Genomic DNA, 22,043 nt, shown 5'->3' with positions numbered 1-22,043 from the left:
AGCATGATTTTATGAGCTTCTATGGATGGTATGCAGTGTCAAACAGGCACTGTCACCATGCAGCATCTGTGGCGTTTCAAAGAGTAAAGACCAAAATAAACCAGCTATGTAACTGAAGAGCGTGGCCGAGTTAAATCAATGACACATGAAATTCCTGGGACACATAAAGTGGACAATACCCTCAGTTGTTTTCCCAGTTTCTTTTGTTTTTTTGGGTTTTGATTGGGTTATTTATAGTAAAATGGGTCTGAAGATTTTTTCAACATCTTTTGTAAGTTATTTTCATCATTGTAACTTTTCAGAACTAAAGTTGCTCAATTGTCAGGTTGTTTTTTATAAGGAATAGTTTTTTTTTCTGCTCCTTTGAAACACTGGCTTAAAATGCAGCCATGGAGTAGACGCACCACACTTAATTTTTTTATGAGTAATGATAAAATTGTATACATAAAGGAGTTTTATGCTGTCTACAGTACTTTTATTAAGACTACTTTATTTTCATGTTAGGGTGGTTTAGCTGTCTAGATGTCAAAATCGCACCGCTTGGCTACAATCTGTATTCTGCACTTCTGTAGCATTTTATTTTCTTTAGACCACTTATAATGTTAGTCAAGGTTTCTTGTATCTGAAACTGTCAGAATTTAATTTTCCCCAAAAAATAAAACTGCTCTTTTTCATGGGGTTTACTTATCACAGCACTGTAGTTCAAATTGGAAGTACCCCCCACAGACTAAAGCTCGATGCACCTTGTACGATTTTGGCCCCAATTTTGCCGTAAACTTAAGACAAATTTCAGCAATCCTAAAATGTATATTTTATTGTAGGGCAAAATTTGCAGTCTTTGATTGCAGTTTAACATGCTCACAGATGGCTGATTAATTGCCTTTATGTTAAATCTTAGCGATGAACATCGTACAGTCTTACATAAGAGCAAGTTAATGTTGCACAGTCTGCCTTAACTTTTAATTCAAAATATCACGGGGATCTTATGAAGACATTTACAGCAGGCTCTCTTCATGAAGATGGTAGTGTTTTATAATACTTTCTCCACCTCTTTCATTCATTTCCATTTGTTAAGATGACTGTCTGCCAAAGTGGTAGTGAATATTAAAAGATTAAACACAATCTCATCCATAGTAAGGTTATGCAACACTGCAGTTATACACAATATCTGTAATGTATTGTAAAGTGGCCAAAAGTAATTTGTGGTATTAATGCTGTGAATATGTGTCAGGTCACAGATTTTAACCAAAAAAGACAAATATCGTTGTCCGCTGGAGCGGCACATTTGAAAAGCACCTTGTTGAGGAACTATCGTGAAAGATGAAGGCCAAGGACTTAATGTTCTATTAAATTACTGGATGTTTTCCTTGACTTCTCATTTCCATTTGGTAGACGTTTTGTCTGTATTTTGATCACACGGGGTTTATGGTGTGTTTCGTGCAGTTTCCATGCAGTTCATCAGCACGTTACAGTCAAATTCACCAGCAATATTTCTTTTTTTTTTTCTTTTTTTTTCTGTCAAGCACCAGTAGTCCCAAATAGGGCTGGGCGATAAATGAAATAGTCACGAAATACTGTATTCACAAGTTTGCTTGCTGGGCAATAAATCAAATTGTCGCGAAATACTGCATTCACAATTTTGCTGGTGATTATAAAATAAAGCAACATTTTACTTCTTGCATTAATCTAACTGGCCTGCAATGGCTGTATTGTCAAAATGATGTCTCTGGGAGTCGAGAGAAAAAAAAAGTCATGTTATATTGACAGAAGGCTGAAAAGGTAGAGATTTTTTTCTATATATATATATATATTGCCCAGCCTAGTTCCAACCCATTAGTATTTGCTATCTTAAATGTTTAAATGCGTTAGCATATTTATAAGCAGCACACTGAATTTCCATCACTCGCAAAATCACAGAAATATCCTGTTCTTTAAATTTTCGTTTGACTATTATTTCTGTTTGACTTGGGCTGCTCTAGGGATTCTTTTTCCATGGTCTCAAATTATTTCTAATTGAGCTTTGTACATTTGTGTATTGGACAATGACAACTACTTTTAACTGACACTTTTATCTTAACCAAGTTACCCTGGAACATCCTGAGGTGCCTTGTTCAAGGACACAATGGTTCTAACTATGCATTGTCATTTGTGGGATTTGAACCTACAACCTCTAGGCTACACCATGCATCAGCCAACAGTCAACCACTTGTACTATACTGAAGCCTCTGACATGATAACAGTTGTCTTAAACACTTTTTTGCTTTGTTTATTGGCTTGTAGATGGCTGGAGGTGGGTGTGATTAACCTGACTTGTACGCAGTATTGGGTGATTTATCTGCGGGTGCTGCAGGAAGCCATCTGGCCCGGGGGGAATCTGCCGGCCCAACCCCGGCCCCAGCGGAGCCCGCAGCAGAAAGAGGAGTCCAGAAAGCAGGCTTTGCTGTGCCTGATGAAACTACTGCCAGGTGGGTTTCCAAATAATATGCACACATACATAAACCTATTAGTTGTAGCTAATAATGAGGCCTCCACTGAATAGATTTAAACAATTTTGAGATTTTTTTTCACCTGCTTTCTAAGTGACTGACCAAAAGTGCCTTCTTCTTTAGCATCTGTGATTAAATTGCAATAACAATAAAAATAGCAAAATATCAGTTCTTTCTTTCTTGGACTCTTTTACATGAGTCCTTTTTAGTTAAGGGAAAGACCAGTAATGTAAACAATTCCAGACCCCCGAAAAAAAAAAAAACAGTTAATAATGTCTGAAACAAGAAATTTATCTGAAATAGAATTTGAGGAAATGAGAGAAACCATGCCACATTCAGAAATTTTCCTCTGCCTTTCAATTACATTAAAAATGTTGAGTAAACATACTAGATGTAATTTTTTCTTTCATTTAAAAATTCCTTCTGGGTTGAACAGGTTAAATTGGGCTTGCTAATAGTACCATATTTTGTGATTCAGACAAACAGCTGTTGAGAAGCACTGCACCATAACTCAGAAGATGAGTAGATGATTCAAATCATAAGCAAGAAAAAGTCAGAGGAAACCAGCCTCTCAACACAAAAATGTCCTATTAAGTTTAGTTAGGAAACTCTGCATGGTGCAGGCCGATAGGTTCAGTTACCAACACGCTATGTAAACCGTTCATGCAATTACACCCTTCTGTCAAAACTTATAAAACTGGCACTCACCACAACAGCTTCGACTCAAGCCCAGCAGTGCAGCCTTGCAAAGCATTTACCCTCCTCCCCGGCTCCACCTGTCTAGACCTGCTTTATGAAGGGTAGGTTAAGTGATTTTGTTCAGTAGCACTAGCATGTCTCTCTTGTCTCAAATGCAGCACATTTCCAACCGCAGCAGCATATTGACTATTGTCAAGCACCTGCATCAGCGTGCATAAAGCAGATCTAGTCTGCCAATGCCAAACCTTCTCCAGTATAATTTAGTCCTGCAACAACTAATCGATAAAAAAATTATTGATGATGAAAATCATCAACGACAAATTTCATTATCGATTAGTTGGATATGTGCGGTGAGCATGGAGAAGCTCTGTCAGTGACCACTTTACAGGAGTGAAAAATGCTTTTGCATGATGAAACTCGTTTGAAAAATGACGGAGACAAGGCTGAAGAGGGAAAAACATGACCTAAGTTGTTTAGTGCATGAGAGCAGTTTATAAACACTTCAAAGAAGATCATAATAAGAATAGGCCTACAGTTTATTGTGGAGTGGTTGCTGCGTCCGGTGCATTGACAGTGATTGTGCTGTTTGATGTGCTTTCTCTTCAGCGCATAACTTACATTTAACTGCTATTTTCTGTGTTTTATAACAGGGGTCGGCAACTATGAGAGGTAATCACTGGCACGCTAGCAACGGCGAGAGAGGAGTAGACTATTTTATTTATATAAATTCCGCACCTGCATTCCAATCTACATCTTGATGTAATCCTCATGATCATGCAGCGTGCTTTCATGAGCCGAATGGGAGGCTAAACAAAAAGTTAAAATGTGACGAGACTGCATTATACCCAACAGACACGTGCAGTGCGTGCAAGTCATTCGCTCATCACGAGCCGGCCACGCTTCACTTTCGGTTAATCGCACGAGTAAACGCGCCCGCTTTGCTCCGGTCAGACTGCGCAGATGACAGCCTACATTCCGTGTTTAATTTGTTTCTTTTTGCTTTCAGAACAACACATGATGTAATAAGAAAAACACCACTATTAATCCTTGAGATTTCCAAACCAGCATACAGGTACACCCTCCATAAACCATAGTCACACTCAAAATTACGTTAAACGATTAAAAGAGAAAACATAAATCCACATCGTGGGGTTCAGAAATCTATGTCTATTCAAAATATAAATTAAACCTTGAAGTAAAGGTGTAGGATTTTGCAGGTGTGATTCACCAGAAAGGGCTAAATAGCTGATCGTCTTGTGATGCGCGAGTCTTGTCACACTTTATTTGTGTTTAGTTTCCCATTATGCTGATGAAAACACGCTGCATGATCATGAGGAAGGATTACATCAGGGTTCCTCAATAGGCAGCCCGCGGTCCTCATCCTGCCCACGAGAGACAAATGTTTGGCCTGCGCTAAAGGCCTGTTCACACCAAATCCGTGACGATTTTGCGAGACAAACTTCAGACGAAAGGTCTATTCACACAGTCTGTAAAACAAATTAAAAACTATTTCACCCCCCTACAGTAGGTGGCGCTGTTGCTGTTCTACAAACATTTATGCCAGTCTCATGCCCGCCCCGTCAGCTGTTAGAGATTAATATATTGAACGCTGTTAAAGCATTTATTTACCTAATTTGGCATTACTGTTTCATTATTTTCTTTCCATGGTGTTGATGCGTTCTGAGGAGTACAGGTGCTGGTCATATAATTAGAATATCATCAAAAAGTTGATTTATTTCACTAATTCCATTCAAAAAGTGAAACTTGTATATTATATTCATTCATTACACACAGACTGATATATTTCAAATGTTTATTTCTTTTAATTTTGATGATTATAGCTGACAACTAAGGAAAATCCCAAATTCAGTATCTCAGAAAATTAGAATATTACTTAAGACCAATACAAAGAAAGGATTTTTAGAAATCTTGGCCAACTGAAAAGTATGAACATGAAAAGTATGAGCATGTACAGCACTCAATACTTAGTTGGGGCTCCTTTTGCCTGAATTACTGCAGCAATGCGGCGTGGCATGGAGTCGATCAGTCTGTGGCACTGCTCAGGTGTTATGAGAGCCCAGGTTGCTCTGATAGTGGCCTTCAGCTCTTCTGCATTGTTGGGTCTGGCATATCGCATCTTCCTCTTCGCAATACCCCATAGATTTTCTATGGGGTTAAGGTCAGGCGAGTTTGCTGGCCAATTAAGAACAGGGATACCATGGTCCTTAATCCAGATACTGGTTGCTTTGGCACTGTGTGCAGGTGCCAAGTCCTGTTGGAAAATGAAATCTGCATCTCCATAAAGTTGGTCAGCAGCAGGAAGCATGAAGTGCTCTAAAACTTCCTGGTATACGGCTGCGTTGACCTTGGACCTCAGAAAACACAGTGGACCAACACCAGCAGATGACATGGCACCCCAAACCATCACTGACTGTGGAAACTTTACACTGGACCTCAAGCAACGTGGATTGTGTGCCTCTCCTCTCTTCCTCCAGACTCTGGGACCCTGATTTCCAAAGGAAATGCAAAATTTACTTTCATCATAGAACATAACTTTGGACCACTCAGCAGCAGTCCAGTCCTTTTTGTCTTTAGCCCAGGCGAGACGCTTCAGACGCTGTCTGTTGTTCAAGAGTGGCTTGACACAAGGAATGCGACAGCTGAAACCCATGTCTTGCATACGTCTGTGCGTAGTGGTTCTCCCCCACATTTTTGAATGGGTTTTGTTTCACAGTCCTCTCCAGGGTGCGGTTATCCCTATTGCTTGTACACTTTTTTCTACCACATCTTTTCCTTCCCTTCGCCTCTCTATTAATGTGCTTGGACACAGAGCTCTGTGAACAGCCAGCCTCTTTTGCAATGACCTTTTGTGTCTTTCCCTCCTTGTGCAACGTGTCAATGGTCGTCTTTTGGACAACTGTCAAGTCAGTCGTCTTCCCCATGATTGTGTAGCGTACAGAACTAGACTGAGAGACCATTTAAAGGCCTTTGCAGGTGTTTTGAGTTAATTAGCTGATTAGAGTGTGGCACCAGGTGTCTTCAATATTGAACCTTTTCACAATATTCTAATTTTGTGAGATACTGAATTTGGGATTTTCCTTAGTTGTCAGTTATAATCATCAAAATTAAAAGAAATAAACATTTGAAATATATCAGTCTGTGTGTAATGAATGAATATAATATACAAGTTTCACTTTTTGAATGGAATTAGTGAAATAAATAAACTTTTTGATGATATTCTAATTATATGACCAGCACCTGTATATAATCTGTATTTTTATGCAAGTGAGATGAGTAAAGAGTGCTGTTGCATAAATATACGTCCTATTTATATTTGCACATGTATTTTGCTACGAGTATATTACAAACGGACTCCCGAAGTCAACTACACTTTTTATAATGCCTGGATTAATGCCTGGATAATATAACACTAGGTACTGTGATACAAATGTACGTGGAATAGTGCACAGTATGAATACCATTGTACAGTAAAAAAAAAAAAAAAAAGATACAGAGCCTAATATTAACAAATAATATATAAGAAAACATTAGCTCATGGTCTTTTCTTTATTGAAATTATTGCAATAGTTTGTTTTATTATCCTTAAGAACAATAACAATATTAATGTTAATAGGTCTAATAATTGAATCAGCAATTAGGGAAAGTGTAGGGAGTAGATCCCGTTTGGAGATGAGCAGGAACAGTTGACACGCATGGAGGACATGGAGATCCAGATTGTTCATTTAAAGTTTTTGAAGTTTTCCAGCAGGCAAAATTGTGTAGTTTTGTGTATCTGTATACAAACAAAATGTTCATAATTGTTTTAATAAATAAAACAGGCTACTAATACTGAGAAAAAGAACTAAGAAAAAATCAGAATATTTATGCTTGACTCTTTTAATAATAACATCAGTCTTAAAAAACATCATTCATCTGTAATGGATATCATGAACATGGGTTTGGGATTACTTTAGTAAACCTTTGTTAGTCAACACCATTCGCCACTGCATCAACAGATGCAAGTTAAGACTTTACTATGCAAAGCAGAAGCCCTACATCAACACTGTCCAGAAGCGCTGCCGACTTCTCTGGGCTTGGTCTCATCTTAGCTGGAAAGTAGAACAGTGGAACTGTGAAGTTTTTTAAAAACACAGCCGTCGTGTTCTCTGTGCCAAAGAGGAACAGGCAAGCTGTTATCAGCATCAGGTCCAAAAGCCAGTGTCTGTATGGGCCAGGGGTGTGTCAGTGCCCATGGCATGGGTAACTCACACATCTGTGAGAAAACCATGAATGCAGACAGATATGTAAAAATTTTGGAGCAGCATATAGTGCCATCCAGCATTGTATTTTTCAGGGACATCCCTGCATTTTCCAGCAGGGCAACTTCAAAATACTTCCCAGATTTCAAGTGCATGGCTGTGTAAGCAGAGAGTGCGGGTGCTAGATTGGCCTGCCTGCAGTCCTGACCATCTCCAATTGAGAATGTGTGGTGCATTATTAAACACACCATCAGGCAATGAAGACCCTGTACAATTGTGCAGCTGAAGACCTGCAAAATGGATGAATGGGGGAACTTGTGTCTTCAGTGCCTAAATGCTTAATAAGTGTTATTAGAAGAAATGGTGATGTTTCACAGTGGTAAACACTCGACTGTCCCAAGTTTTTTGGAGTGTGTTGCAATCATCTGATTTGAAATTACTGTACATTAAAAAAAGGAAAGGTAAAACATCATATTTTGTGTAGTTGTAGTGCTTTCAATATAGCAAATGGTGACTATAAATTACATATCACTATTGTTTTGTTTTTATTTCATACTGTCCCAGCTTTTTTGGGATTGGGGTTGTACTTAAAATGTAAGTAATCAGTGACAGTGTACAAGCATATGTTTCTAACATAATTATATATTTTTTAGCTGGGCAGAATTATTAAGATTTCTATTCTGGTGTCACCATTACTCTCTGCTGGGCTGATTTTTATTTCCACTCCATCCCGATGGATCATTTTACACTTGAATGAAGAGTACTTTTAAAAGTAAAGGAAAGGAACTGTTTTGCAAATGTCTTGAAAGTAGTAATAATAATAATAATAATAATAATAATAATAAAATCAACTTTAACTTGATTTAGATGATTTAGGCTCTTGTACAAAGTTTTGTGAGAGAATAGAATTGTGAATTCAGTACTGTAAATCGAACCAAATCCTTACATCCTTTATATATTCGTAAAAAAATAAATACAAAAAACACATTTTAATAAAAATACAGGAAATACAATTTAATTTTTTCCAGTATAATCGATTAATTGAAGAAATAATCGAAGATTAATTGATTATCGAAACAATGTTAGTTGTAGCCATAATGTCATTTACATGAATAAATCTTTGATAAACTACTCAGAGTTGTCCTAACTGAATTACAGTTCTTCCTCAATAGCGCAAAGTAGTCCAGCAGCACTCTCCATCTCCATTGTTCTTTGTTTTCTGCTTGAGTTTGTGTGTTTTTTTGTCTTTATAGATCTAATCTCTGATATGCTTGGCTCTGAGAAGTACAAGATATCTTGGCAGACGGCTGTGGATTCTTTTCAGGACCCCACTATAAACAGGTGTGTTTGAGTACTAAACACAGACAGAGATAGAAATCAGCTTTGTGGCCACTTTTACAAAACCTTGCAAACCAATTTTTATGAAATTCGTACCAACACTCTCGTGGTGAGTCGTTGGATCTGCCCAGCAGAGGTGTAGTCAAGACCAGACCCTCCAAGACCCAGACCAAGACCTGACCCCTCAAGACCCAGATCCAGACCAAGACTAGACCCTTCAAGACCAAGAACCAGGCAGTAAATTTTAATGAACTGAGATGATGAATTTATAATTAAAGAATCTTCTTCAAAGTTTTCAAATGCAAATTTTACTATTGATGACTCTGACATTTTCCAGACAGCTGTATTGAAGAAACAGTCAAATTTTTCAAGATGCCTTCGGAATAGTAACCCAAATCCCTAACTATATAAATAATACAACTAAAGAGAAGAGAATTTAATTGGTTAGTGGACAGCCTAGAAGATTTAGCTCCTTGGCTGTCCACCATAGTAGAGGTCTGCATGGCATTGTTCTGATTTCACTGCATGTACACCTATTCCTTTAGTCACAGGTGTCACAAAGTTGTTTATTCTTCTACCATAATAAAAGTAAGATAAAAAATAGTCATAGCTCTTAATTGAAGGCCTCATTTTTAAAAAGAAGAAAAAAATCCCAAAGGAATGCTAATAGATTGTTAATGAAATAATACAATTTCTGTTTATCCAATAGGATTTAATGTATTCTTAGTGGATACTTACCTGATTCCTTTAGGATTGGTTCAAAATTATGAAAAAATCCTTCAAGATTTTTTGCATCATAAATGAACTCTAAAAACACAGATGGCTGCTTCACAAGTTAACATTAAATGCCAAATGCATCTTTGCTAATCAAAGTTAAACAGAGAGATGGAAACTTAATTGAAAACTATTGCTGGAAAATTCAACTATTAAAACAACTCTGCATAAACAGAATGTTCTTTGCTGACAGTAACACTGAGCATTTCTGATCGAAAAATGAAAGATGAACACTTATAGTAAAGCAGTCGCAATAATTGAAAAGAACAGTTTGAAATAATTGATTTACGGAAATTAGTTGGACTTCTAAGAATTGTGTTTCATATCCATTATTAATAAACAAAATAATAATGTTTATTTTTCAAAATCACAGACATGTCTGTTGAACACATGAATGCAACAGCCAATCAGAGGTGTTGAAGTTTAAGTCACTGGAGCAGAAGAAATCCGCTCTGCAATGAACTAATTCAGGAACACAGTTCTCAGCTTGTTTGGGATGTGTAGCTACATAAAGAATACGGCATGCAATACATTTATATTAATCAATATTATTAATAGCGATTACAATATCAAGTGAAATAATATTCGGAACGTTGTTATGGACCATGCACGACATGGACGGGTTCAGCCATTGCACACCATATCCATTATGTGAGCGGGGTCCGAGTTGGGGTGGCAAAGCTCATTTTTAGTGTGGCAGCTGCCACCCCATGCCACCCTTCTAGCCCCACCCGAGAAGTACATGCAAACTTTCAGTAATGGTGAAGATGCCACGCCAGCTAGTGCTTGAAATAATGATCACATTTAGTGCACTGGTGATACACTGCAGTCTTGACTAAGACCATAAGGCGAGACCAAGATCCAGACCAAGACTTTAAGTGTTGAGACCCAGACCAAGACACTTAGTAACGAGACCCAAATCCAGACCAAGACTGCGTTTATATGGTCTCGAGAGATCTTGAAGCCAAGACCACAAGATCAAGACTCCAACTCTGCTGCTCAGTGCTGGCAAGGCCTTGTATAGGCCTTCCAAGTTAGGCCATGGTTTTAGAGATTGGTGACTATAACACACTTCAACCAGTCAGTTTTCTTACATAAACTTAAATTCAGTATTACCAGGTCTGGAAATGTCATGGAAATAAATAAAATCTTAAAAGCCATGGGCAAGTCAATTTCTGTAGTGAATATACATGTTTCTAGTTTAAATACTCTGATTTTGTGAGTGAATCATTCCTTATTATCAGTTCTTTTCAATGAATTGGTTGAACCAATTCATAAATTGGTCTGAATGAATCAGAAAATCAGTCTGAATCAAAATTATTTAAAAAAAATTCTTATACAGTAATCGAAAATGAAATTTACATTTCAAATTTAAATTTCATTTTACACCACTTTATGATGTAAATTAAGCAGATAAGAGAAAAGACTAATGCTGTAAATCAGTCTTCAACCCTTTTCAGGCGAAGGACTCAATGTATATAAAGATGGAGCAGGGACCCCTTTTACATATTGTACAAATATTCAAAAGAACGACTCATAATCCTTGTTTACACATGCATCGACTTTCAGCGACAAAGCAACATGACCTCATTTTATTTTTAATGAGAGCTGGCGACTTCCGGCAATACGAGTGAGAGCGACTGTTGGCGACTAGATGCGGGTGTGTCCAGCAATTTCATAAAATAAAAAAAGTAAGTTACACTTTATGAAAATTAGGAGTGACTTTCATCAGCGACTACAAATTACAGTGAAAACGGTGTCGGTAGAGCCAAGATACCCTTGGAGAATTGGTAATATATGTATCATTTTTAAAGAAAACATGAGTGAGCAGGCAAAACACATTTCTTTTATTTCTTATGGTATTCATATTCAACTGTAGGTTATAACAGAATGGCACAATCATAAAACAAATCATGGCAACAAAGAAAAAAATGAAATGACCCCTGTTCAGAAGTCTGTGTACCCTTAGTTCTTAATACCGTGTATTGCCCCCTTTAGCATCAATGACAGCGTGCAGTCTTTTGTAATAGTTGTCTATGAGGCCCCAAATTCTTGCAGGTGGTATAGCTGCCCATTTGTCTTGGCAAAATGCCTCCAGGTCATGCAAAGTCTTTGGTCGTCTTGCATGAATCACACGTTTGAGAACTCCCCAGAATGGCTCGATGATATTAAGGTCAGGAGACTGTGATGGCCACTCCAGAACCTTCACCTTTTTCTGCTGTAACCACTGGAGGGTCATCTTGTCCTTGTGCTTAGGGTCATTGTCGTGCTGGAAAGTCCAAGAGCGTCCCATGCGCAGTTTTCGTGCAGAAGAATGCAAATTGTCTGCCAGTATTTTCTGATAATATGCTGCATTCATCTTGCCATCAATTTTCACAAGATTCCCCGTGCCTTTAGAGCTCACACCTCCCAAAACATCAGTGAGCCACCACCATGCTTCACAGTGGGGATGGTATTCTTTTCACTATAGGCCTTGTTGACCCCTCTCCAAACATAGCGCTTATGGTTGACCATAAAGCTCTATTTTGGTCTCGTCACTCCAAATTACAGTGTGCCAGAAGCTGTGAGGCATGTCAAGGTGTTGTCGGGCATATTGTAACCGGGCTTTTTTGTGGCATTGGCGCAGTAAAGGCTTCTTTCAGGCAACTCGACCATGCAGCTCATTTTTGTTCAAGTATCGTCGTATTGTGCTCCTTGAAACAACCACACCATCTTTTTCCAGAGCAGCCTGTATTTCTCCTGAGGTTACCTGTGGGTTTTTCTTTGTATCCCAAACAATTCTTCTGGCAGTTGTGGCTGAAATATTTCTTGGTCTACCTAACCTTGGCTTGGTATAATTAATTTTATTTATCACACATTATACATTTGCACATATACAGTGAAATTATTTTTTTCACATATCCCAGCTAAGCTGGGGTCAGAGCGCAGGGTCAGCCATGATACGGCGCCCCTGGAGCAGATAGGGTCAAGGGCCTTGCTCAAGGGCCCAGCAGTGGCATCTTGGTTGTGCTGGGGCTTGAACCCCCAACCTTCTGATCAGTAACCCAAAGCCTTAACCTAAAAGAGATCAAGAGATCCCCGAATGTTCCACTTTTTAATAAGTGATTGAACAGAAATGACTGGCATTTTCAAGGCTTTGGATATCTTTTTATATCCTTTTCCATCTTTATAAAGATCTATTACCTTGTTAAGCAGGTCTTTTGACAGTTCTTTTCTGCTCCCCATGGCTCAGTATCTAGCCTGCTCAGTGCATCCACGTGAGAGCTAACAATCTCATTGACTATTTATACACAGACACTAATTGCAATTTTAAAAGCCACAGGTGTGGGAAATTAACCTTTAATTGGCATTTAAACCTGTGTGTGTCACCATGTATGTCTGTAACAAGGCCAAACATTCAAGGGCCATTTGGGCTTCATATGATCACCGTCCTTAAATAAAAGACAGTTTTTTTTGCATGATCAGTCCTATTTTCAAAATCAATGCCAAAATTTCACAATTTCTGCCAGGGTATGCAAACGTTTGAGCACAACAGTATATGGATATAATGAAAAATGATGTGTGGAAAAGAAGTTGTCAGTAGTCTGAGTGAGTTTAATTTGAATATTGATAGATCGTTCGTCGTCTTAATGACATGATGCGTGGAGCACTGCTGCAGTTCATATAAAAACACTCTACCCTGCAGAATGTATAACCACGACAAGAAAACGAATTCCTTGACAAATAAAAAATATTTTCATTTTACCGGCAATGTCTCATTTGTGATCAGGGGCCGAATGCATAAAACTTCTCAGAAATGGTCTTAAGAATAGCCTTAAACTTTGATTAAATGTCAAAAAATTCTTAGCAGACAGTAGTATTAGAGTAGGAGCTTTTTATAAAGACGCTAAAAGTAACTTTCTGCAAAATCTAAGACTCATTCTTAAGTGCTGACTGAGGTGACGCTTAAGTTTTGTGAAATAAGGACTACGGTGATGTCTACTCAAAATGATGCCCTCAAACACTGAATCAGCCAATAGTGAGTCTGCAAGGGTAATATGTCCCAGCAGGGATGACATCATTAAATCACTCATGATTTAATATAACACATTATAAAACAATATTTTGATAATAGGTTATTTTCTGTTGATTTAATTCTTCGATTAATCAAATGAAAAAGCCCAATTAAATTTCCTGTATTTTAAAACATTATTCCAAATCTTGAATGTTGTCCTCAAACAATGTGCAAATTAAAGGATACAAACAATCAAAATGCAAAATCTTGCAATATAAATAGAATATAAATAGAAGGACCATTTATATCATGAAATTAAATGATAATAAACCAAACTGTTATAATCCCATTACAGTTACATATAAGATTTCAGTTAAACACGGTTCAATTTAGTGATAAATTTGACGTTCAACATAATAACAATATTGTATTGTGGCACTCTGTTTGGTTACTTCACTCCATGAAGTAAGCCTATTTTTCTTTTGTTATTTTTTTTTGTCTTTTTTTTTTAAAGTAATAATGACTTGCTTGCTGTTTTGAACAACTTGTTTTGCAAAATTTGAATTGAAACTTGCATGACTTTGAGTTTATAGTATTTATAGTACTTACATATAAGAATAAATCAGTAAAATTTAAGATATGAGCTGGGGTTAAATATCTTTCAAGCACATTAAACTGCAGAAGGAATTAACTACGAAACACTTTTGCCCAAATTGCACTATCATGAGTCCAACACATATTTTCTTTGTTGTAGAGTGTGTTGTCTCTGCAGAACACAGTCATCTTGCTACTCCTACAGTAACTAGGTTTGGATACCTCTCCAGCACTCTTGAAGCGTACAACTTCATTGCCATGACAGTGTAATGTCAACAAACCCTAAAATTACCATAAAAATGACAATTTAAACAACTATACAGCTCCAATAATACGAGTTTGAACGGAAGAGTTAATGTGCTTTTTGCCTTTTAAACCCTCCACAAATTGGCCCCATTAACTTCCATTGTAAGTGCCTCACTGTATCCTCGATTTTTGCTTTTTTTCAAAGGACGATTCAAAAGAAATTTTTGTGGTAATCAACATTATGCCACAAATGCTGTCGATTGAGTTTAACTTAAATTGAACTCGCAATATTCTTTTAAAGGAGCAATACGTGACATTGACATCAAGTGTTTAAAATGGGTACTGCAGTCCAAATTCAAAATATTGGAGAAAGTTGTCTCCCCCACCCCCTCCTCCCCAGACTCCAAGCTCACGCGGGTTGCCAAGTTTAGGACACGCAACAGGAACGAGCAAACTGACAATGGCAAGCGATGAGCCTTACACTGTAAGTTGATCAGCTAATGTGTACGGTTGCAATGTTTTTATTGTTTGCATATTATAAACCAGCTCGTGGATTTTTTATAACTCTGTCAATGTTAGCTAGATGTATTGCTGGCTTACATGGCTGCAGTGTGCTGTGTTTGCCCGCTAACTTGTTTCAAATCTGGCAACCCGGGGTGTCAAAATGCTATTGGGAAATGGGCAGTGGGCGGGATCATACAGGCCAAAACACATACAGAAATTCCAGCCTGTAACAGACATTTCAAAGTAGGATATACTGGCTGTAGCATTGTTTTCAGAGAAGCCAGTATTTCAACTTAGCATGTTTCCTAAATCTCTGATAAGCTTAAAAGTATCATAATATGTTTAGTACAGTAAATATATTACATATTGCACCTTTAAGTTTATACATTACCAGTCCTCTTTTTCACTACTTGCTACACCGTATGTACTGAGCCAAAGCAGGCAGAAAAGAGTGTGTGATAAAGGAGTGTAGACTTCTTGATAGTACTGGCTGATTTTCTTGTGACCTGTGACTGTGGTTTCTCTTCTGTTTTTGTGTTTTTGTTTACAGGCATCTTGTTTTCTGCATCTGGGATCTGCTTATTGAATTTCTCGTCCCGGAGGCATCTGACGGGAACTTTCAGAAAACACTTCTGCACAGCCTGTCTAAAAATGCTGAGAAGTTGCCACCATAGGCATGTTGAAGCGGACTTAAGACATTAACACACTTGCACACAAACATGTCACTTATGTTAAAGAGTGGTAAACTAGCAGCATCAGATGGAAATACAGGTAAAAAGATGTACTCAACAATTGTCATTGCCCCGTGTTCAGACTGTGGATTTGGATCCATGATTGCTTATGTCTGGCACCAATTTAGTCTCCCTGGTTCTGGGACCCAAACACACTACGCACATCCGGGCTAGACTTGATTAAATGGCCATCTGTTTTGTGTTTTATCAAAACACAAATCCAATCTCTAAAGCCCTACATACCGGATCTGAATTATTCACATGTTCTTAAGCTTTTATCCACCTTGTTCCCACTTCAGCTTTGGGTAAAGCTCTTACAGATGGACTTCACAATGGAGCAGAGTTCAAAATCATGACAGTGTAATATTCAGACTGATTTGAGAACAAGTCTAATTGGGTGATTCTCACGACACCTCTCAAATGTCCTGGTTGTATATTCCTAAATCGATACAAAAAAAAAAACATTTATATTTTTCATAAAAAAGATTAAGCCTATTTAGGACCATTATGATGTTTTTGCATTGTGACATTATTTTCAGAACACTTAAGCACATTTAACCCCCAATTTGTCATTACCGTAACACTTCCTGATGTTGTACTTTTATTCCCATTGTTTTCAATGATGATTCTCATTACCGTAACACAAGTCATGTTTTGTTACAGCTTATGCGATTAATGAGAATATCATAACGTCCATCTTTTTTCGCATTATGAGAATTACAGGGAAAAATGTATGAAATTGCCACGAAAAAATTATCAGAATGTAAAACATCTTTAATTTTCCTGAAAATAGGCTTCCTTTTCCATATGTAAAATATAATTTCTAATTAAAAAAAAAAAAAAAACATTCCCTTGACAGGTTTCGTGAGAATCACCCTATTAGCCTTTCAGACTTGAAATACCCAAGTTTATTTATTTACATTGCATTCCCTCCCTTTGCACTTGATATCCCAACTTTGAGCCTTCGTTAGAGATACTTTAGAGGTCTTATCTCTCCTGCGCCCCAGGGGGGAAGCCTATTTTTCCATGAGAGATTTCCTTCTGAAGTATGAAATTCGAAGTTCGCACATGCCATATCTGCTTCTGATGTCACGGTAATGCTGTACGTGCTTTATGCTCTTTCAGCTAAGTTACAAAGCCCTTAAAACATTATGTCTCTCTTCACAACCTGTGATTAAGTGGTTAGAAGCTGACATAAAGCCGCCACTTAGACAAAAGGGTTATGTCTATACGGCAAAAACAGGGCCAGTTTTCAGTTTATTTGATGTCTTAAGGTTCTACAAAGGCCTTCTGTTGTTCATCGTGGAGATCTTGTAGATCACTGGAGATAGTCATTCCCATTCGATTACTGTACATTTCCATACAACACAGTGATCGCTCTTGTCATATTCACTTATTGAAGTATGTAAATAATTTATCTTAAATTGTACGTTTAATAAAGTCTATTTCTTTTAGATGAACTGTATATAGAGAGGGAAATTAAGTTCTAACACCAAATGATAAAGAATGACATTGTTTTTCGGATTTGTGCTTTCACATTTTCTTTAGGCCACTGTCTCTTAAAGAAAGATCTAGCACAATGAGGTAATCTCTTGTTTACCTTAATGTGTGTGAATTTAATTTGATGCAGCTTAAAAATATAGTAACAAATGATGCACATAACTGAAAAGAACCATGAAAGCTACTGAAACAGCCTTTGTTCATTCCACATAATTATGTATAATGTGTAATTGGCTAATGTGTTAAGTGTTACTGTCAATTGTTTGTTACTGTTGCCTGTATTTTGCAAGATGTTTTATTTACATAATTGCTTTGTCTAGTCTTTACTATGCTTGCACAAATAACCCAGTAGGTGTGGTAAAATAAACCAGTCTTTTATTTTTGTATGTGATCATGTGATCCACATCTTGAATCGACGCATGTTGGATTCAGATTTTGCACTGCGAGCGCTGTTGCTGTTGGTTTAGCATGCATTACAATGGATGGATGGCTTTGTTACACTGTACTTGTGCTTTCAATGCACTGAATCTGTTTCTGGTGCTTAAATATTGTAGGCCTTACATTGTCCTGATGTATGTTGAAATAAGAGTAACAATTATGATTGTTATTGACAGTTCAGTGGAGGTGCATATTACAGGTTACTGCTACAATGTGTCTGGCGTCTGTTTACTTTTAGAATCAGTTACATGTTATTCTTATTAATAGTAATTTATTCTAACTTAATTGTGAATCAAGAAATGTAAAAAACAGCTCGTAACAAAAACATCAAGAACTCAAATATATATTAAATGGTGCAAACAGAGCTATCAAGTCACACTGCAACCTACAGGTTACATTTAGTCATTAAGAGGAGAACCTCACAGAATATAACACTAGTCTGACAAAAATAACAAAACGAAACATTTTCCTAAACACATCACATGCTAAATCCTCTTACAATACTCCATTGCTCTTCCATAACATGAGATTACAAGCACTGATGGATTTGGGTGAAAAACATCTCTAAACCTTTGTTTAAATGTTTTTGCCCTGGGCAAAAATAAGTAAAAATAAAAAAGACCTTTGTCACAAATAGTCAACAAAAATACAAATCAAGTCATTTTTATTTGTATAGCAACTTTCACAACACACATCGTTTCAAAGCAGCTTTACAGAAAATCATGCATTAACAGAAAATTAACCTGTAATATCTATAATGTCCTCATTGTGTAGTTTGATTAAATACGATTATGAAGTATGTATAAAAGTAAATAATAATTGTATTTAGAAACCCAGTGAGCAAGCCAAAGGCGACTGTGGCAAGGAACACAAAACTCCATAAGATGTAGGTTAATGGAGGAAAAATAACCTTGGGAGAAACCAGGCTCACTGTGGGGGTCATCAAATATACACCAACAACAAAAATACAACTTGATAAAACCTGCTAATCAACATCAGAATTGTCTGCACCTAATTTTTTTTTTTTTCTGTAGTCACTAAATTCAAATTTACTATTTGAATTTATGATCTGGTGTTCAGATGCATGAGCTTCCCCATATTTACTGTTCCTTATGCATTTTAATGGAAACATTATAAATTAAGATAATGAGTTTGCTGTAGGCCATTTTTAGTTTTGAGGGGGTGACTTAACCTAAACACCTATTCTTGCTCTGGTCCTCAGATGTAGCTATAAAATGCTGAGGATATGCTTAACAAAAACCTCCAGATTTTCCAAGACAAGAGTGTCTAGATTTTTTGGAAGTGCATTAAATAGCTTTGTATAGTTCTTCTCTACTTGCCTTAAAGAGATAGTTCACCCGAACATGAAAATTCACTTTCATTGCATGGAATAAAGAGCAGCGTCAACATTTTTCAAACTTTCTCCTCTTCTGTTTCACAGAAGAATCTCATATGGGTAAATTATGACAGAATTGTAATTCTTGGGTGAACTATCCCTTTTAAGGAAAGCAGAGAAGTAATAAACAAAGCTATTTGATATCCTTCCATAAAAATCTACATCTAAAAGACATGTTGGAAAAGAAATCTACGGATGTATGTGCGGCATCACACGGAAAGTGTTTTGTTGTAGCACATTTGTCCTTGAATCACTTACTCAGTCAAGGTTCTTAAAGGAAGAAAAGTTTCAATGGGGAATTAAAGTAAATTATTTCTGCAAAACCAAGTCGATGAAACCTAATCTGTTGGTTTTATTGAAGTGGCCAGCCTTCTCAGTCACTGCAGCAGTGCTATGCTAATGAGGCTAGGCTAGCTCAAAGCCTGATGTCATGAACTTTTTTAATACAGCCCACTGAATCGAAACACATTTGTTGACTTTTCACATTGTGAACAATTGTGAACTTTTCTACCAGAGCGATAAGACAAATCACATTTCTTAGTATCACAATTGTTAATGATGTTATTGAGCTACAGTGGTTTAGATATGGACAAGCCAAAAATGTAGACCTCTTTTTAAATCTTTAGTGTTTGGTATAAGCAGACACACACACACACACACACACACATGATGTGTACCAGAAAGCAGTCATTTAATAACAAACACAAATCATTTGGGAATAGCTGTGCATATCAGTTTAAATGTTATTTGACAGATTTCGAGTCTCATGTGCCAAGTCATTTTGATTATCAGTGCTTACTGTATATGGGACAGAAACAGCAGGAAACACATTCCTGTTAGCAAGAACTGACTTTACCTTAAAGGGACTTTGGTAAGGGGCAAATCATAAACTATCACCATTGTGCCCTTGAACAAGGCACTCCAAGTAATAATGGCCCAATGTACCTGAATTATAGGTTGCTTTCGATAACAGTAAAGCTAAATGACAAATCAATAGTAATTAATAAAGGATCAGAAATCTGGGTGGTTGTAAGTGTTTAGGAAACCAGTTGTTCCAACATATTCACACAGGAAATCCACACATTGCTTCTGAAAATTCATGTACCCTGAAATCAACCCCATTCTGCTGAATTACTGGCAAATGCTCTCTCCCATCAGAGCTTTTTGCATCACTTCAGACACAAACACCTTTACTTCTAGCTTTACTGATAGTGTGTTGCACAAGCAACCTCCCATATACGGGTTCTTGTCCCAGTACTGCTGCTCACTAAATGCATATTACAAGGTCTGAATAGCACACCAACTCACCAGGGGGGCACCACCGGCTGCCCTCCCGACCCGATAGCAGTCACGGAACACAGACCTCGCAGCTCGCACCACATTATCACCTTGCGTACCCATTCCTGTTAACTGTATTGCATTATTTACAATTAAAAATGCAACTCACTTACACTTGGCCATGCGTTCAGCAACACTTCCAGCTTTGATTACAATTTTGGTAAACAGAACGATTTCAGCAGCAAAACTTTCAATCCGCTATCGCTGAATTCAGAGTGGGAAAATGTTGCCCCTTTTCTGCAGGGCAGGGCAACTTTAAGAAATGTAAGGCCCTGACCTTCAGGCTTGTTCAGTTTCAATGCATGGGCAAATAGGGGGTGAGAAATGACATAGAATTATATTCAGTGATAATTTATTTCACAAGGCCTGAATTATCTTGTTCTTTGTAGGCTTGTTGAATAATTGAAGATTAGAATAAACCTCAGGCCCATCCTCATTAATGTTGAATACACATGGTTTCACTGAAGTTATGCAATCACTTGCTAAATGTTTATTTTCCAGAACCATTTCGCAAGCTTTAGTTTTGGCAAAAATTAGATTTTATATAAAAAAAAAAACAACAACATATTTTTTTACTTTTCTTATTGTTGTTCTCTCTAATTTATGCAGTGCAATCCAAGTATACAGTACATATGTAATCTATGAGATTACATTACTGGTTACAATACACAAGTAATCCACCCAGCACTGCGTGTACTTTCCTAGTACATAGAAAGTACTTACTAATGGAACATACATGGTAATTACTGTATGTTGTACCTTCAGACAAGTGTGGGGTAATAACAGGCACAAACTTACTTCATGGTAACTTATATGAAACAGTAGGCTACTGTACTTACCAATGGTACATACATGGTAAATATGTTGTACCTACAGACAAATGTGACATACTGTATATGTCACGGAATGAGCCAGGAATGAGGACCCAAATGCAGGAATGACTGAAAATAAAATCAATGTATTAAACAACTGAAAACAGAACATGTAACACAAAACTCTCACGGGGGAGAGAAAACAAATCAAAACAACAGGAACATGACAGGAACAGGAACAAGTGTTAACGAAGATTCTTATTGAGCACTTACTGGTAAGTACCATTGCAGGTCACCTACCCTAACAATCTTTAACTGAACACTGATTCTCTTAACTGATTTGTATGAACCATGACATAACCCTCTTTACATCCTTGTAATTTCTGGCAATATAGGAAGGGATTTTTGAAGATATACCTGATAGTTATGTGTGTGTTCACAGTTCTCATTTTGAACATATGCAGCTACCAGACTCATATTTGCACTTGACTTTACCAGTTGTCATTTGAAGGAGGCTTTGCTTAAAGTTACAATGTACTAACCCTATGAAGTACTGGACTGTATAATTTCTGTTGTGTTTCATAGGTTTTATGTATGATCCCATCCAACTTCCAAAGCATGTACCATGAGTACTTACTAATATCTATCATTTTTAAAGTATTGGTAAGTACTGTAATGTTTCACATTAGTTAACATGTACATACACTATAAGTAAGTGCTTGTTATTACCCCACACTTGTCTGTTAGTACTACATATTTACCATGTGTGTAGCTTTGAGACGTACTGAAAGTACATTTCATATTAGTGTAGCCGGTGGTTGTAAAGAAACAACAAAGGATACAAAAATATATTTTTGGTGTTTTATTCTGATGGCTATTTAAAAAAAACAAACAAAAAAAACAAACAGCGGTTGACGTATTTCATGTACTATAC

At 37.1% G+C, this 22,043-nt stretch overlaps 1 protein-coding gene across 1 annotated transcript in view; it reads left to right on the top strand.

Moving 5' to 3' along the window:
• The window catches only part of snx19b (sorting nexin 19b), a 55,127-nt gene extending 37,262 nt beyond the window's left edge, over positions 1 to 17,865 (top strand). The window contains exons 10-12 of the mRNA XM_051679696.1: positions 2,281 to 2,465; positions 8,698 to 8,785; positions 15,445 to 17,865. Coding sequence (XP_051535656.1) covers positions 2,281 to 2,465; positions 8,698 to 8,785; positions 15,445 to 15,568 — 397 coding nt within the window. The 3' untranslated portion in view covers positions 15,569 to 17,865. The remainder of the gene's footprint in view (positions 1 to 2,280; positions 2,466 to 8,697; positions 8,786 to 15,444) is intronic.
• Positions 17,866 to 22,043: the final 4,178 nt, after the last annotated feature.

Source organism: Myxocyprinus asiaticus, chromosome 39 (genome assembly GCF_019703515.2).
Source record: "Myxocyprinus asiaticus isolate MX2 ecotype Aquarium Trade chromosome 39, UBuf_Myxa_2, whole genome shotgun sequence".
NCBI classification, from domain to species: Eukaryota; Metazoa; Chordata; class Actinopteri; order Cypriniformes; family Catostomidae; genus Myxocyprinus; species Myxocyprinus asiaticus.
Note: the sequence above shows the minus strand (reverse complement) of the source record. Positions and strands in the feature narration are given on the sequence as shown.